The 18,308-nt window shown below is 41.7% G+C and overlaps 1 protein-coding gene across 1 annotated transcript in view; it reads right to left on the reverse strand.

Annotated features, from left to right (window-relative positions):
* Positions 1-18,308, reverse strand: part of nrg1 (neuregulin 1) — a 32,569-nt gene that overhangs the window by 5,349 nt on the left and 8,912 nt on the right. Inside the window, exons 2-5 of the mRNA XM_079523791.1 lie at positions 12,334-12,472; positions 6,498-6,556; positions 1,985-2,087; positions 1,462-1,597 (exon numbers count right to left, since the gene is read on the reverse strand). Of these exons, the coding sequence (XP_079379917.1) occupies positions 1,462-1,597; positions 1,985-2,087; positions 6,498-6,556; positions 12,334-12,472 (437 nt within the window). The remainder of the gene's footprint in view (positions 1-1,461; positions 1,598-1,984; positions 2,088-6,497; positions 6,557-12,333; positions 12,473-18,308) is intronic.

Below are 18,308 nucleotides of genomic sequence, written 5' to 3' on the forward strand. Positions count from 1 at the left end.
CCAGTTCACACGGGTGTGATTGTTAGTTTACGTGTCTGTTCGTACCGAAAAATGAGCATGGTTGCTATGGTCACCCAGTTCACACGGGTGTGATTTCATTACGTCAGACATTACGTCAGACCACAGTTGATCAGTCTATATAAGACCTTACACCACTCAGTTCACACGGGTGTGATTTTTATCCTATGATTTTGTAACCCATCAATTATCTATTAACCTGGGGAGAGCGACGGAGAGCGACGGACTGACCTCATGCTTCCTTCAATGCATGAGTCCAAGCCGCTTCTTTTCACCTGACAGGGTGATTATTCCACAAACGTTACTGATGTTACGTTTGTGGAATACAGGCCATTCTGCAGGATTTACGCCCGAGGCAACCGTTTTGGAGCGAGCGTTCTGGTATTGCACAAAACTTACAAAAGTAGCTCACAAGCTTGTATCGGCTATTTTCACCATATTTAGAGAATTTTGAAAATATGAGTGAAAGAGTTGTGTCTTCCGTGAGGAAGAAGCCCAACAAACCCACGGTGAGGCCTTTAGGAGGGCCATTCAAGGTCAAGCGGAACCTGCGGCACCACCAAGGGCAAGGTGGAGCCTGCGGAACAGTTGCGGCTCGAGAATCCACCATTCCTGAATAAAGTGCCTGGTGCTGGGAGTCTGGTGCAACGCACAGGGCCTGACCTGGTGAGAGCAGGAGTGGACCTGGTGAGACGTAGGAGGGGCCCGGACAGGAGTCAACCCACAGAGCCTAGTCCTTCCACGCGCCAGAATGGTACCTCCCAGTCCCGGCAGAGTAGTTCAGGAGGAACGGATTGTGTGGCCCTGGTTTTTCCCTAATGGGACTGATCGAGGGTAGCTACTGGGACGTAAGTCGGGACTTGATCACCCCGGCTGGGTCACCTGAGTGAGGGGTATGATGTTGGGAGACCCGAAACCCCGATGACCTTGGGATACATCACTGAGGATACGTCCCAGGTGCATCCATGTTTGTATGTATTTTGTTTTTTTGTGTGTCTTTGAGTTTTATATAAGCAACAAAAAGTATAAGAGCTTGTGACTAAGTAATAACTACATTGGATCCATTGGAACACAGGTTATTTTTTTCCATTTCCTGATGAGTATAGCGTATACAAGGTTTCCACCCGATGAACCATGGTGAATCAAGGTTCAAGGTTCAAGGTTGTACTTTATCAAAGCTCAATGTTGTACTTTATTGTTACGTCTTGTGTACAGGTATATATAAGAGTAAAACCTATTTTGTTTTGGCTTACGGAAGACAAGCATAGATTCTTGTATAGAAGCGTATATAATAACAACATGTATAATGATGATAAAAAATGTAAAAAATATTTAAAGAAAGGAAGAGAGTGCAAAAGAGAGCAAGAAGAGAATAAAATTGATTGAAGAGCATCATCAAATGTACATGTGCATAATTATCAGTCCAATAATCAGTGGACTAACATTGACAAGGGTAACGTTCTCAAAGGCAGAAAGAGACGTGGGAGGTCCGTTGGCATTTTCCACGCCCCCTGTGGTTTTGCTCCGCCCATTCCTCAGGCTCTGGCGCAGTCGATCGTGGAGCTTTTTTCTCTGCTTTCTTTGCGAGAGGAAGACAAGTGGATTAACATGGACATACTCCCAAATGGCTGAACATGCATGGTTGCAATTTTATCATCAAACATATAATAGGCCTACATGTTATTAGGGTTCAACCATTATGGTTTTTTAAGGTCAGTGGTGATTTGTTTGCAGATATATTAAAATCCTATGCAAATAAATGACTGAAAAACACATTGCTTTAGCAATTCTTCTTTGCCCCCCGTAAATCATAAAAATGCGAAAGAACGTAATACTGCAAAAACAATGGAAGTGACCCACAAATCTTCAAAACAGTTATGAGTATAAGATATGAGGCCATAGTACTGATATACCCTTAGTAGTTACTGGTTATACTATAAAATATCGAAGAATGAGACTGATTTACTTGGTTTTGCAGTAGGCGACCACACACATGACGCCCACCACCAGCAGAGCGAAGCAGATGCCGCTGATGGTTAAAACACGTTTCTGGTACAACTCTTCAGCTTCTGCAAGAGAGGAGAGAGAGAAAGAGAGCAGTGCTCTTCACAAGATCATACACAACGCTTTAGAGTTGAGTTGAGGCCTTTTAGGATGGAGTGTCATCTCCTCAAAGAGACAGGTCCTTTTGAAATGAACTAGTCTATGCGTTAAGTTGGAACAAACAAGAGGATTTCAATTCGCCAAAAAATCGCCAAAAATAGCAAGCTACAAGCTCACAAGCTTGTAGCTTGTAGATCGGCTAGTTTTGGGCCAAATATGTTCCCCACAGAATAGGGATTCTGGGGTTCAAGTGGTTATGCAAAGTGTGCAGCATTTTACTATAACCACACCACCAGTTTGGGAAGATGTAATCAGATATAATTTGAGTTAAAGTAAAAATCAGACCTGTCTGAAGTGAGTGGTACTGTACTGTACTGTACTGTACTGTACTGTACTGTACTGTACTGTACTGTACTGTACTGTACTGTACTGTACTGTACTGTACTGGCCCTCCTCCCTGGCCTATGTGTGTAACCTGACGTGAAGAGTTAATTTATCTCCAAAACAAGTGTAAAGTATAAATTACTCAAATATTTCACTTAAGCACAGGACTTTCCACCACTGCACGTGCATGGCTCTGAGATGTTTGTCTTGCCATTGATTATACCATGGCCACCTACCAATATTAAAATAAGTAAGCAAAGTTTATACATACTGTGTTATTTTTATTTTTTTTACTTGCAGTTCCACCACAATATCAACAGATACGTTTGGTTGAAACTATTGAAATCCATCAAGTCAAAATTTGAATTACTTTCTTTTTCTTTTTTTTTGTAGTCAGACAGCCAGCAATGGGTAGAACGTTCCCAAAAAAAGGGAGCCGCAATCTGCATTCAAAGATGTTCCTAGAAGCTTTGTCATTGGTCGAAAGAAATCCGGTCGCAATGACTAACCAATCAGGAAGCAGACAGGCAAATCGACCAATGACAAAGCTTTGAATGCAGATTGCGGCCCCTAGATGTGTCACAGAGACTATATTTTTTTGGGAGCGTTCTACCTGGCTGTCTGAATATATATATATATTTTTACATATATTGCTTATAGCAGCTTTAAATAGGTACGTAGAATAGCCTACACAATTTATTTTTGGTTAATTTAGAACAGCGACAGGCCTTGAGGTTATCGTAAAATAATGCACAAGCTCCGGCCAATCAGAATCGGTTATCCTCTGTGGCCATGGTATAAATATTTACATATCCTGTGTATTAGTCATGACTCATGTTACTGTGAACACTCATGTTACTGTGTCTTTTTCTGACATAATATAATCAATAAATCAACCATACAGTAGATGTTAGTTCAAGGTCAGCCTTACACTGCAGTCATATCATCTTGTAACGATAATACATTTGAACCATCCAATGTACCTCCCAAAGATTTCAGACTCATTTTATAAGGAAGCAGCTCTCTCACCATATGAGATCACCTTCGTTCTAAGAATATTTGACGCCGTTTGTCACCGTTCAAAAGATACCACGGAACAAGAAACAAAGAGCAACACATTGATAAAACAGACAAAAGAGAAGACACGGTTAGAATGATGATAGATGATAAAGGTGGGAATGAGATGAAAGGTAAATGAGGCTATTCTACCATTACATGCTTTAACATCTGAATATATAACAGATGCAGTGGGGAATAAAGCAAATTCAGAGCTGAAGGGATCGGAATATACAGCGAAAACCACTCCACATGCTGAAGACAGCCAATCAGTGTTGTTTAGAAATGTGTATAATGTGAGATTCATTATGAAATGTCGTCTTAACATCCAGCCATATTTTCATGTGATTCACAACAGTATAATGTTCAAGACAAGTCGGAACTCATCGCCTTCAGTCCGATAAAGAAGTGTTTTAATTTAAAACGTGTAATCCCGTCTGTGCTGGAAGTTCCCTGTATTCCTCAATGAGTGCACGTGGGGCTGTTGCAGTAGTTCAGTTGAAAGCCGGTATTACACCTGATGGAAACGAGGCGATACAATGGCGTTCAGGCACGGACACAGGATTAAAACACTTCTTTATCGAAACAATACGCAACAATGTGGAACACAACGGGTTCGTATGAACGTGTAACATCTGTGGCTTTAGGGTAAGCAATTCATAGTTTGAATTTGTGTATTTAAAGAGCACTATGGCATTCAACAAGGAATTCCAGTGGATATTTGGGTTTGGCATCTGAGACAAAGATCTAAAAGTAGCAAGGCACATGGCCGAAACGCGTGTTTGTTTATTGGTGTGTACCAATAATAAAAGTGGAAATGTGAGTATTTTGTCCTCTTCCTCTAGTGATATGCAGTCTACTGGTTTGACATGTTTGGATGTGCTACCTATTGGAGATTTTTCTTTTTATTCCTACTTTTTGATACTGGAATTTGAGTCTAGCACTCCACTGAGAATACACACTGTTGATGCGCAACCTCTTTTTCTTATTTAGAGCACAAATGTCAGAATTGAGTAAAACATCCATGTCAGTCTTGGTTCTAGGGCTATAGGCTAAGGTCCACAGAGCTCTGTAATTATTACTTTTTACCTAAAATGTCCAAACTTTCCTCATGAGTTCTGCATTGCCTTGAACATTAGTGCTGAACGCGATTTGATGACGCTGTATATGTCCCTTCATTGGCTAAGGGGAACTAGCAGGGATATGGGGGGGTGTGGGGGGAGGGGAGGGGCAGGCTCAAGCGTCTAAATCCTACAGCTGCAAACTAGAAGGAATTGAACAGTCCATACCCATAAATTCAATCCCAAGGTTTTCTGCCAATGCAGAAGATTGATAAACAAACAAAGGAGAGAAGAGAGCATGTTTTCATGAGAATGTGTTATTCACAGCTGGCAAATTTATTCCTACACATCGTCGCGCTGTCAGGCAACCTCATCTCCAAACTTTTTTTTGTCATGTTTTTCTTTTTTCATTCTTTTTTTTTGTCATTTAAAGATGGTGTAAGTGATATAGCTAGTATTGTTAAAATAAGTGTTAGCTCTATAGCCTATTGTGGTAGTAATCACTGCTATAGAGTGTTTGTTCAGGAACAGAGGTCTCTCTGTCTCTCCAGCTTTTTAATAACTAGAAAATCAACAAACATTTGGAGAGATACATACCCCCGTTACTGAACAAACACTCTATAACAATGATTACTATCACAATTTACTGTAGAGCTTGAACCTTTTTACAAAAAACAAAACATTTTGTTTTCATTCAAAAATATCACTTACATGACCTTTACTCTCGCAGTCCTGGGCGCTATTGATCTCTGCCAAAGCTTGACATAAACACGATTCTTCCTGGTTTTTAAAACCCAAAACTAACCCAAAACTATACATGGCATACATGTACGTACGTGTACGTTGAGCCCTTCCAGCTGAATACTGTAAATATGAACATTATTCCGTATCACAACGCATTACATCCCGTTGTGTCCCTAACTTCCAAAAGAACAAAACAAAGAAAGCATGCAAGGTATGGGGAAAAAAACATATAAAACAATGAATACTGTACCTTCGTTTGGCTACAATCTACACGGTAAAATCCTCTGTGTTAATATTTCAAAGCCCGATTTATGTTTCATCACATGACAGTGTGTGCCGTACATATATCCAACCTACAAGCTGTTGTGTAGCTTGTAGGTCTACTTGCAGGTGACACCCTCATGCAACAGAGCAAAAATTAGGCTTAAAGATGCTGTAATTAGTTTTGTGTTAAATAGCTCTATATTCTCATAGTAATCATTATTAAAGAGAAAATACATTTCCAGATTGGGATACCAATTCTAAAGAGTGATGACACAGAGAAATGAACTGACAATTGGAACATGAACTCTACCAAATTTAAGCTGATAATATGTTTGTCTTTCCTGACTGGATGAAATTGGTGACCCAACTTGTATGTTGCGTTCATTAGAGAGCTGGAGAGACAGGGAGCTCACTGTTACGGAACTGTCTATATAACGAACACTGTCTATATCACACTATAGATATATAACCTTTTTAACAATGGTCGCCAAGGACCTATTTAACTTATTTTTCATGATGTCCTGGAGCGCCAAGGACGTGTTTTTCGTGTTTTATAACATGGTAAAAAAAAAGTTTTTTTTTTAGACTTTTTTTAAATAAATAAATAAAAATATATAAAATAAAATAAGATATATGGTGGCGGTCTGGGACTTTTGGCGCCCCCTGGTGGCGGTGAATGAGTTTAACCATGACATATCACTTACAGCACCTTTAATGTGAAATGTAACCGTTTGTTACATTCGTACACTAAATTAACACCAGGGATTTTACTCAGTACAGAGAAAGACACCGACGCAACGAGAGGGGAACGGGAGGTGATTTGTAGCATGCACCAATCCCAGCACTGAGACCACAAGACACACGTACTGTAAAAGCTGGTCATTACGTAGTTTTGGCAGCGGTCCCCAGTAAATTCATTCGGGCACCTGAGAGAAGAGTGGAGAGATGAACAAAAAGATGGTCAACAAAAGTACTCAAACACCCATGATGCATTGCCAGTAATAAACTTTATATAAACTATTACGAAAAGCAAAGTTCCAACAGGACCACATCATCTGCAAAAAGCAGTGAAGCAACCCTTAGCTCACCGAGCCGACCCTCTCTGCCACAACTTCACCTCGAGATCCTGTCTATGAAAATCACAAACAGGATAGGTGACAATGTACAGCCCTTGTGGAGGCCAACCCCCACCGGAAACAAATCCGACTTACTCCCGAGCACACGGACACAGCTCTCACTTTGGGTGTACAGTCATTGGATGGCCCTCAACAAGGTCCCCCTCACCCCATACTCCTGCAGCACCTCCCACAGAACCTCCCAGGGCCGGGGGACCCAGTTATATGCCTTCTCTAAATCCAAATGATGTGGTCCTGATGGCACCATCGGTCCAAGACCGTCAGCTCTCACTGGACCGGTTCGCAGTCGAGTGTACGGCGGCTGGGATGAGAATCAGCATCTCCAAATCTCAGCAGGAAACCGATGGATTGTGCAGTGCAAGTAGGGAATGAGACATTACCCCATAGGTGAAGGAGTTTAAGAATCTCTGGGTCTTGTTCACGAGAGAGGGGAGTACGGAGAAGGTGATCAGCTGGCGAATCGGAGCGGCAGGGGCGGTATTGCAGTCACTGTACCGCACTGTTGTGACGAAAAGAGAGCTGGGCCAGAAGGCAAAGCTCTCTGTTACCGAGCAATCTTCGTTCCTGCTCTCACCTATGGTCATGAAGTGTGGCGGGTCATGACCGAAAGAATAAGGTTGCAAATACAAGCTGCCGAAATGAGTTTTCTCTGACGGGTGACTGGCATCTCCCTTAGAAATAGGGTGAGAAGTTCAGTCACACGAGAGAGACTCCCTAGGGAGGTCCTCACTAGGGGGTGACATCATTGATGGCCGATTCCAAGCTAATAAAAACTACAGCCTTTATATTCATGGAAGGACTGCTGATATGAAATAGAATAATTGAAATCTTCACACAGAGTGAGTAGACAGAAATGGTATGGTACCTTGTGAGGAACATAGGTGAGGACCAGTTATATGAAGATAGGGTTGAAAATGGATAAACTGCTCCAATAAGGCTTAATCAATTTCAGTTAATGTTAGACACTGTTAGTTTGGTAATTGTTAGGCACGGTTACTACGACTGTGAGACTATAGATGGGGTTGAAGCAGCAAATATCACAAGTAAACAAATGCGTCTGAATGATTGCTAACACCAGAGATCCTGGTTGTCAACAAATGTTATTGATTTGTTCCCATTTCAGAAAATCTAATAGATCAGAAGATGTTTAAAAGAACAAGAAGAAGGAATTTTGGTTTAATCAAATCTCAGCCAAGCAAGCCAACAAAGGCGAGCAGTCGGAAGCCATCTCTCCACCACACACCACCCAGCCATAAAAGAAGGAAAATCATTGTGATTGATGGATGGGGCGGGCATGGTGGTATGTTTGTCAAAGGGGGATGGAGCACTGTTGATGACATAGTCTCACGTTACCAGTCGGGCATGGTGGTATGTTTGTCAAAGGGGGATGGAGCACTGTTGATGACATAGTCTCACGTTACCAGTCGGCGAGAGATCTCTGAGTTCGTCTGGTGACATCCAAATTCAGTATGGGCTAAAATTGTGTGAAAACTATTTGGAAATTTAAAAAAAATAACTTCACAGAACCAATGAAAAGGTGATCCTTCATAATCGTCACTGTCAGGGAGAAACTTTGTATTTCCAAAACTGTCTACTATAGATTTTTGTTAATACTTTTCATTGGTTCACAATTTATTTAACCCACAGACCTTGCAGATCGGCTATTTTTGCTACTTTAGTATGACGACGCAGCACATTTAGTTATGGCAGAGAAAAATACATACAAAGTTGAAACATGTTTAGGAGGTTTCAATATAATTTTCAAAGCAGTGGGTGTAGGTTTGTTAGCGCTGGTTTTCCACAACATTCATTCGTTGTCTTTAGATTTCCCCAGACACATCAGTAGGCGGAGATCTCTGGCCGCCTGGCTACGTGAAACTATTGATGACACAAGGTGGGGGGGGGGGTGCAAACGCAGCACTCTCTACAGTTAGGGTTCATGACTCTCTTAGGTACGGTTTTGTAAAATCGATTCTCAGCTGCCATCAAGCACCTGGGGAGGTGGAAAGTGTGACAGATACGGTACATAGGATAAGGCATGCATGATGCAACACATACAAATGTACACATACTCTTCTACTCTGCCATTGTCAGGTTATTAGTTCCACTTAACACTATTCAGCGTCCATATTCTGGGGGAGCATTGGCCAAAATTTGCCGACTGACAAGCAAAAGCCTGCTAGGCTTTTGCGGCCCGCGCTCCATCGCTCTGGAATGCCCTCCCCTTGGCTCTTAGGCAAGCGGAGACAGTGCCCGCTTTTAAACAGCTTTTAAAAACACACCTGTATGTCAAGTGTTTTTCCTAATTTCAGTTTTATATATAATGTGTGTATGTGCATGTAGACCTATATATAGGATATGTCTGTATATATATGTATATGCATATGGATGTGTGTATGTATGTATATATTCATTTATTTACTTTTCTTTCTATCCTTGATGTGTTTTGATGTGATGTTATGCTTTATTTCTGATGTTCTTTACGATTGTTGTTTTTAATCCTGTCTGTAAAGCACTTTCTAACTTTATGTTTGGGAAAGGTGCTATATAAATAAAATTCATTAATTCATTCAAGTTCACAACGTGATGCATAGTTTTAGTGTAGAGGGAAATAACATGGTCAAAGCATAGCCAACTCAGGTCCAGTTTACTAAGTCTAAAATAGGGTTTATGTGGTTAAGTTAGTTGGTATAAACTGAGGCTTTGAGCATGATGACAAGCTTATATTGTAACGTTGTCTAGTGATCATGCTCCGAAATAGTTAACAAGACTATTTGCTTAGTAATCTAGGCTCACGTACCTATTTATGTTATACTATTTGACATGAAGAATGCAATGCAATCATTTTAAAATGAACAGAACAGAAATTAAACAAATGCACCTGGAGAGCAAACCCTGCTCGCACCTAGTGTGCATGAATTAAATGGTAAACAGACTGATTGTTCTATCTCAATTAGAGATGTCCCGATACTGTATCGGTATCGGATCGACCCCTATTTTTCATATTCGGGTCATATCGGTATCGGTGAATATGCAAGTCTAACCAGCGATCCGACACAGGGGTAAGGAGTTGACACTATGGCAGGTAAATAAAATGTTGGGGCATGTGGAGTTTGCTTGGAGTTGCCCAAACTGCAAGTGCACATTTGAGTGAGGAGTATGCTATAAACACAACACAAGATATATAGCTATAAAGACAACATGAGATCACGACACTGGTATCGGTATTCGGTATCGGTATCAGCTAACACAGAAATTGAGGTATCGGGATCGGATCGGAAGCGAAACAAGTGTATCGGGACATCCCTAATCTCAATAGTAACCGTGACAGTGATCTTGATGTTAATCTCTTCATGGCTGCATGCATACTGATCATTACCACCAAGTGTCTATGTCCACCCATTCTCTATGTTGACCATTATTTAAACCTTGACCTTCCCGAACCAAAACTGAAGCATCTCTTCGGGACAGCCTACGGATCACTCCCACCGAGTTTCGTGAGAATCTGTTACTTGTTAGAGAACGTGCTGTTCTTCTGAGGTTTTAGGGACTTCCTGTTAATTTGCCATATACGTTAACCACACAGCAAATGTCTAAATTATTCAACACACAGGTAATACAACACTCTGGACCCAAACAATATCCGCCAGTTCTACCGGAAGATTGATAGCTGACTGTATCAAATGAATGCTGGTTGTGTTTACCATGTCATCAGATTCTTTTCTACACTCTATTCCAGGGGTTCTCAAGTTCAAACAGTGGTCCTTGAGGGGGTTCCAGGTGGTCCCGGCCATCTTAATCATTGAAGAGTTGGTAACCAAAGCCTTTCAATATAAATTGACTGCTACAATAACCTTAAACCATTTTGGGCGGGAACCCCTTTTGGTGTTTTAAGCATTGTTATAATTTAGCTATTGAAAAATAGCAGATCTACAAGCTTTTTTCTTTTTAAATCTTTTTTTTTTTTTTTTTTGAAAATAATTTGGGGACCCCCTAAAATAATTTGGCGACCCCCCGAGGGGTCGCGACCCACGGGTTGAGAACCCCTGACCAAAGGAACCCTTACAGATCTCTTGAGAGTGTAAAATGAAACCAATGGACCTGTATTTTACTCTCTCAAGAGTTACATTTTGTCAAACAAATGTCTACACAATTAGAGAATTTAAAATAAGTGTTACTTTGATCAACATTTGCCTGTTATCGTGGTTATTGTGGTCAAACTCTTATTCAACGATAACAAAATATTCTTTCGTTTTACATCTGAGAGGCTAAATATCATCAAATTGTGGTCCGTGGCTCACATGCCGAATAATGGACCTTGATATGAAAAGGGCTGAAAACCACTGCTCTATTCCTCTCCAAATCTTTCATGTCAAGAATGCCCAACATAATGTGTAAATATTCCAAATTGTTCAATGATCAAGCAGATACAAGCTCACAACATATCGCATCAAGACACGATTTGAGCTTTTAGACCAACTATTATCATAATTATGGTTGTATAGGGGTTAAATTGGTTAAAATAATTGTCTTGCTATATTACCTAATTGCTAAATTACCGTAAAGATTTGTTTTTATTTCGTTTTTATTTCATTTTTATCAGTGAAAAAAGGGCAGTTGATGAAGTTTTTCGTCATAGTCGACGGAATCAACACTGCTGCATTCTCAGCCTGGGTGTGTTCAGGCTTCAGGGGCTTGGCTCCAGTAATCTGACAGTCAGAGGACACAGAGAGGCTCTGCTGGCAACAACCACACACAAGTGTGTCTCCCTCTCCTCGTGCACTGTGCACGTGAGGCACGTGAGAGAGTGCGTTACTAAGGTTACGGTGAAAAATGACTTTTCTACACAAGGTGAAACATAAGTAGATGTAATGTTCGAGCATCTCTGCAGAACAAAATGCATCCTTCCCCACATCGGTCTCCCCTCTCTCTCACCATCCGTGGGGCGGCAGTGCGGCCTGGATGGGAACCGTGAGGTTCCCAGTTCGATCCCGAGTTAGTGTCGAAGTGTCCTTGAGCAAGACTCTAAAACCCTAATTTGCAGGTTGGTGCCTTGCATGGTTTCCTCCACCATTGGTGTATGAATGTGTGTGTGAATGCATGTAATGGACAATCTATGTAAAGCGCTTTGGATAAAAGCGCTATATTACACCATTTACCGGTCTCTCCTCTCTCTCACCATCCTCCCAAGCCATATTCCCTGACGCGCTTTAGGGCAGGGTGTCTTAATAGCTCTATAAAGTGACTTAGGGACAGAATGCAGAGTTCTAACTACTAGGAAGGATGGTGGTTCTCAACATGGGTCCCCAGGAGTCGAGGGTTCCAAGGGGTCCCGAGCACAGGCTTCTGTGTGCGGCCTAGAGGGCATCTGAGCATGTGCGGCAGTACAAGTCTTACACTAAATGCATTCGGGAAACCCAGCCAATGACATGCACAAAATACAGAAGACATATCTGCTGCATAACCGCCAATATACTGATGTCATCAAAAGTGCCAAATAATGACAGCCGACCCAGACGGACGGTCGGGATCCAGATGTGATATTATGATTATTTAAAAACCTATACCTGCAGAGGAACTTGGTGCTTCCGGGCGTGACTTCGAGCGTAAAGCACTCGCCGCCGTTCACGCAGAAGTTCTTCTTGCTGTCGCTGCAGCGCGTCACGTGACTGGAGGTCTTGGCTGCAGGGGTGGTGCTGGTAGCAGCTGCATAGAAGACACAGATTGGGGGGGGGGGGGGGGGGGAGGGAGGGAGGGGGGGTGAGGTCATTATAGTGTCATCACCATAGTGTCATCGTGATTCGTCACCATAGGCAGTGGTGGAAAAAAGTACTCAAATGTTTTACTTAAGTTTTACTGCAATGTAGATGTACTCCCTTGTAGATGGACTCCATTACAAAATATTACAAAAAGTCCCGTATTCAAAATATACTCAAGTAAAAGTACAACATATCGGCATCAAAATGTAGGACTAAAAGTAAAAGTACTCATATTGCAGAATGTCCCATTTCAGAGGTTAAAAATGTGTACAAAATCTTAAAAAAATATATAGGCGATCTACAAGCTCACAATGCGTCGCATCGCGACACATTGTGAGCCGTAATGTATATAGCGCTGAAGTGGTTAATGTATGTTACTAATCAAAATTAAAATCTCTAAAATAACAAGTAACTAAAGTTTTCAAATTATTGTAGTGGAGTAAAAGTTAAATTTTTGACTCTGATACCTCAAATTGTACTTAAGTTGCCTAAATGTACTTAGTTACTTTCCACCACTGACCATAGGGTCACATGACTGGAGGTCTTGGGTGCGCTGGTGGTGCTGGTAGCAGGCAGCTGCATGGAGACACAGTGTGGGGGCAAGGTTACTATAGTGTCATCACCACCTTGCACCTTATGTCTAGCATACTGTACATACTGGTACATACTGTAGGAAGTGTAGATGAAATCTTGAAAAAACAAGAGGGTGGCCGCACACGCCAATAGCCAGAGTGCCAATATTTTATTAGGACAGCAGGTAAGACAAAAATGAATCCAACGTTTCGGCGGTTAAGCCTTCATCAGGGGCCCAGGCGGTGGCGTAACCGTCTGGGCACCCGACTGGTAATCCAGTCGCAGTGTGCCGCGGGTTCGACTCCCGAGCCCGACACGGCCTTTACTGCATGTCTTCCCCCATCTCTCTCCCGTTTCCTGTCAGCCTACTGTCTGTCCCTTCAAAAACCAATAAAAGGCGTAAGCCGCAAAAAAAAAATCTTAAAAAAAAAAAAAAAGCCTTCATCAGGGAATACTGTAGGAAGACACAGTGTGGGAGCAAGGTTGCTATAGAGTCATCACCACCTTACACCTTACTGTATGTATATACTGGGCCATACATACTGCTGACACAGTCGCCCCGAGACCAATCCAGCGGTATTCACCTGATATTCCTAAACGTAACCTCAGTAAAACTAAATTCAAGATGGGTTCTAGCCTTCCAGGGTCCCCCCGGGGTCCTTGAGAATGTTCCAGGGGGTCCCTAGCTAAATGATGCATAGTTAGGATTTACATCTTGAATGAAATATGGAATATTTCTGAGACATTGTTCATTACGAACAATGTAAATACGTGATATTTTTGGGTGTTCATTCACTATGAACTTTGTAACTGATATCAAGTTAAACCGGCTTGTATATGTAAGGATAGACATGAATAAGCTTTGAGCTTCAGCCTAGGCCTTTTCCATCAACCAGAAAGAAATCTTGGATTACAGTGGGTAATGTTTTAATTGTGATACTGTTGATGAGGATCAAAATAAATCTAATAAGTAGTGTCGGGAGTGACTTATTGTCGATATCAGCCGACAGCCGGTAACACGTGGGACGGTGGGAGTCTGTCCCCATTACAATGCCGCTAGACCCCTGGGAGATGGATGCTGAGGTGGAGCACCACACCTACCATCAGCTCCCAGTACTTACTGCACTACTTGCCGCACTCAAGCCATGCTATTCATACGCTGAGTTGGCGGTGCCCGGGATCAAACCCATGCATGACCTTGTGGTCCAAAGGCGAGAGCTCTACCGACTGAGCTATCCGGACACAGAAAATAAATCTAAAAACCATGGCCAGAGTTTGCCTTATTTTATATAACAAAGAACAAATTGTAAATGGTGACAGTCCACAGACCTAGACAGGCCTTGTGAGTTCTTTACGTATGGTAAAATTAGCAACCAGTAACCACAGATATTTTAAATGTTTTTAACTGGTGTGTACTAGAATTTTAAATTATCGAAGTCTGACGTCAATATCGGTAGAGGGCGCTAAGTCCATGGGTTCATGTACTTTTTTATTTGCATTGTAATCCCCATAGAGGGATTTTAGATCGCCTCATATAAGAACTGTGTTTGAAAAATAAACAAATCATCCAGGCCGTTTCACTGATATGGATATGAAGCATCAACTGACTGAAAGAAAACGTTAATACTGCTGCTGAATTACTGTAGTTACATTTTAGCTAGAAACAGACTGTATCAAATATAAGTGACTGACTGTCGTAAACGATACAGAGCCACCTCCCTGACAATATCACCACAACAGTTTGTTTATTTTTGGCCCACAATTCTTATATGAGACGAGTCTAAGATGACCCAATGTTATTCTGTGTGTTACTGTGTATATACAAGCACACACGCACGCACACGGTTAGCAGCCATGTATGCAACACATAATACACACATGAAGACAAGAACGATGTCCACGGCTTGGCCTACCCTGCACTGGCCAGACTCTAAATTAAGCCTTTGGTTATTGTATGATGGAATACCATGCTGTATCTCCTTCCTGAAGGCAACAGCCTATATTCCCCATTCAAAACATGGCTAGTGATATTCCTTGACAACCTTAGCATATACTGTTATTATGTGTAGATGCATAGAGTCTCTCAATTTCTCTCAATCTTTGAACTTAATGTTCAGTTCTTGCAGCATTTGTAACTTTAAGGCAACAGACAAACCATACAAGGTGTACTACATGTACCAGTAGTAGGCTACCAGTAGTATTCAACTGGATAAGGAGTGTAGGTTAATCTAGATTAGATTGGACAACTATTTCAACACACACCAAGGTCAGAAGTAACCAGGTACTCACAGGAGATAAAAAGGTGACTATAGTAAAACAAATATATATATATAAAAGGTGCTCACACAGATCAAATGGGATCAAGCCATAGAAAAAACGCGTCAAATTTCCAAACATTAAGATTTAATTTCATGGATTCAGAAATGGTGCCAATGGCATTAGTCCGACAGCCCTGCCTACTGCTATTGCTCCAACAGTCCCCTTTATAACTAAGCCTAATTCTAACCTCTCACCCTACCCTAACATTGTCTGATTATTGGGATGTGAATGTATCGTGACAGCAGTTGGTGGCCTGGGAGTCTGCCTTGGGCAAGCAGTAGTTATGGATTAAAGAGCAACCCAGGCAGATGGGGCTCGTTAACCTGGGCTAGCAGCTCATCAAAGTGAACTTCAAATCTCCACAGCCTGTGGCTACAACCCACCCATGGGAGAGGCTTCGGGAGTCAGCCCCGAGGAAAGAAGGAGCCGGAGTCCCTAAGGCGAGCCCATATACGGCAACAACCTGGCAACTCCTTTGACGGCACTGGAACCAAAATACAATTTAGTCAGCTAAATCAATTGTAGATTTAGACGACTAAAATCTTATGATATTTACTCCTAGATAGATCCTCCATAACTATATACCCAGACTGTGCGCCCTGCATCCCAAAGGGATGTTGGCATAATGGGATGTGCATGGGACTAATGGGCAGCCCTTTCAGAAACAGGCTGTTCCAAAGGCTAAAAGCTGCTACTCTGTGTCTTTTATTTACAGTCTTTGGAACAGGTCAGAGACAGAGGATCTATAGGGGCTCTGCTGGCAAGAATCTTCACAAGAATCTTAAAAATCAATTCTAAAACAGAGACAAAAGAAGACAAAAAAGTAAACTAACATCAAGGTCAAGCTCCAAATTTAGACGGAGAAGACAGATGCAGACACTATTAATCCAAAACGATTTACAGTAGGCAAGAACAACACAAGGTAAACTAAGAACCTATAATGTGGGGGTGTTTGCTGTGAAAACATGTAGGAACCACTGGTTTAAACATTAGGAAGCAAGCAACTATAATAAGCAACTACTGTACACTTCCGAAACAAGCCCAAAAAACCCACAACCAGCAAATGCCAATATACAAGCGAATTTACAGAAAAAACAATTAAGCCAAAAGGCAGACAAGGCAACACTGAATAGGAAGTGTGAAGGAAGTGAAGCAAACATTCACTTCCTGTGTTTTTCTCCCAGTAAGCACCTTATTGGGAAGCACCGGATTGGCCGACCCAGTCTGGTGAAGACCTGCACTCCAAAGAGAGCACTTCTTTTATAGTTCTGTATTTAATTATCTCTAATAGCCTTTCTGTAAATACCCCTCTGACTGCTACCCTACCAGGTACCACATGGCACGTTTAAAATGACAAATTGACCGATAGCTGATGTCTGTTTGTCTGTCTGTTTGTTTGTGTTATTTTATTTACTTTTTATTTCGCTTCTTATTTCCATGAAAAATCTAAACTTTTAAAGTCTTTCAGGCCATCACCTCACTATGTTTTAATGGGCACAAATTCAACCTATAGATTTAGAAACCAACAGATAGACATCACGCTGGGAAAGATCTATTCTACACTGTAGAGTGTATTGGCGGAAGTAGTGGGATTTTGGCGGAATTACCGCTCAAGCAAATTACGTTGACACTTTACAAATCTGTTTACATTCTGAATTAAACAATTGTTGTGATTGGTCGAAAAATATCGTATCCGGGGGAAATATATCTGACAGATATTCCGGCCCGACACTTCCGGCGATACCCTCTAGGCATTTCTCTTCGCAGATGAGTAAGGCTGGGGCCGAGGCTAGATAGGCATTGGCCAGTGGCACAGGTGAAGGTCATCTTATTGGCTGATACACCAGTGGAAGTCAACACGGTCAATACCAATTTTCAGTATTGGGAGAATCGGTGCATATACCTAATGTTGATACTTCTGACAGATGCGTAGGTCTATGTTTTACTCAAGTACATTTTGAATTAACAAAACAATAGTGTTTTAAAATTAAACCAAACGCTGAGGAGCAAAGCCGTCCTGACTTTTATCTTTTCGTAATTGTCACTTTGTGTCCAGCACTAGCATGTGCGCAACCCACTTTAAAAAAAAATAGGCCTAATTACAAAAGGCTTGATCCCGAGGACGAAGGCTCTATAGTCCTCCCGTTGGGGGCTCCTCACTGGCCGGTGAGTCATATAGGATACAACAGCAGTGACAACACACAAATGTGTGTGGGCAGGAATCATTTGGCACAATGACTACATGTAAGAGTAAAGGGGGCCAAAGAGCAACATCAAGGGGGTTGATGGGGAAAATGTTTTAACCTTAAACCCTCTGGTCTTACTGAAACTGACTTGAGTTACAACAGCTCTTGGATCGCCTTTTTTCCCCGTCTACTCTACACTACACTACACTACGCCAAAAATGTCTGATCTACAAGCTCATAACGTGTCAGATCTATGTAGAAGCTATTTTTGCCGAATGTTCCCCTCAGAATAGGCATGCTGGGGTTCAAGTGGTTAAAAGGTTTATGAAATGATTTTGAAACTTTGTTAAATGTATCAAAGATACCTGATCAAAGACCCATGAAATGTAAGAAAAGTTACAGTAGTCTATAATGTGGGAAAAGGCTTGAAATTGAACTAGAAAAAGAGTACAGGTCTCCACCAGGTCAGGTAGGTTATTGTGGATTCCTGGAATGGTGCTATAATAGGCCAACGTGAAAAGGGTGCCATTTTTTCTTAGGCCTTTCAGACTCATGATTTGAGGCATTTTTGGGGCCTTTATTGCGACAGAAGGTCGCAGTTAACTATGGAATTGTGCATTTCCCGTCAGTGTCACTCAAAATCCCCATACATGGGGAAAGTCCCCATAATGGTGCCCAGGTCTCGTGACATCATCATGGAAAGAG

This window comes from Electrona antarctica (genome assembly GCF_951216825.1).
Source record: "Electrona antarctica genome assembly, chromosome: 16".
In the NCBI taxonomy this organism is placed as follows: Eukaryota; Metazoa; Chordata; class Actinopteri; order Myctophiformes; family Myctophidae; genus Electrona; species Electrona antarctica.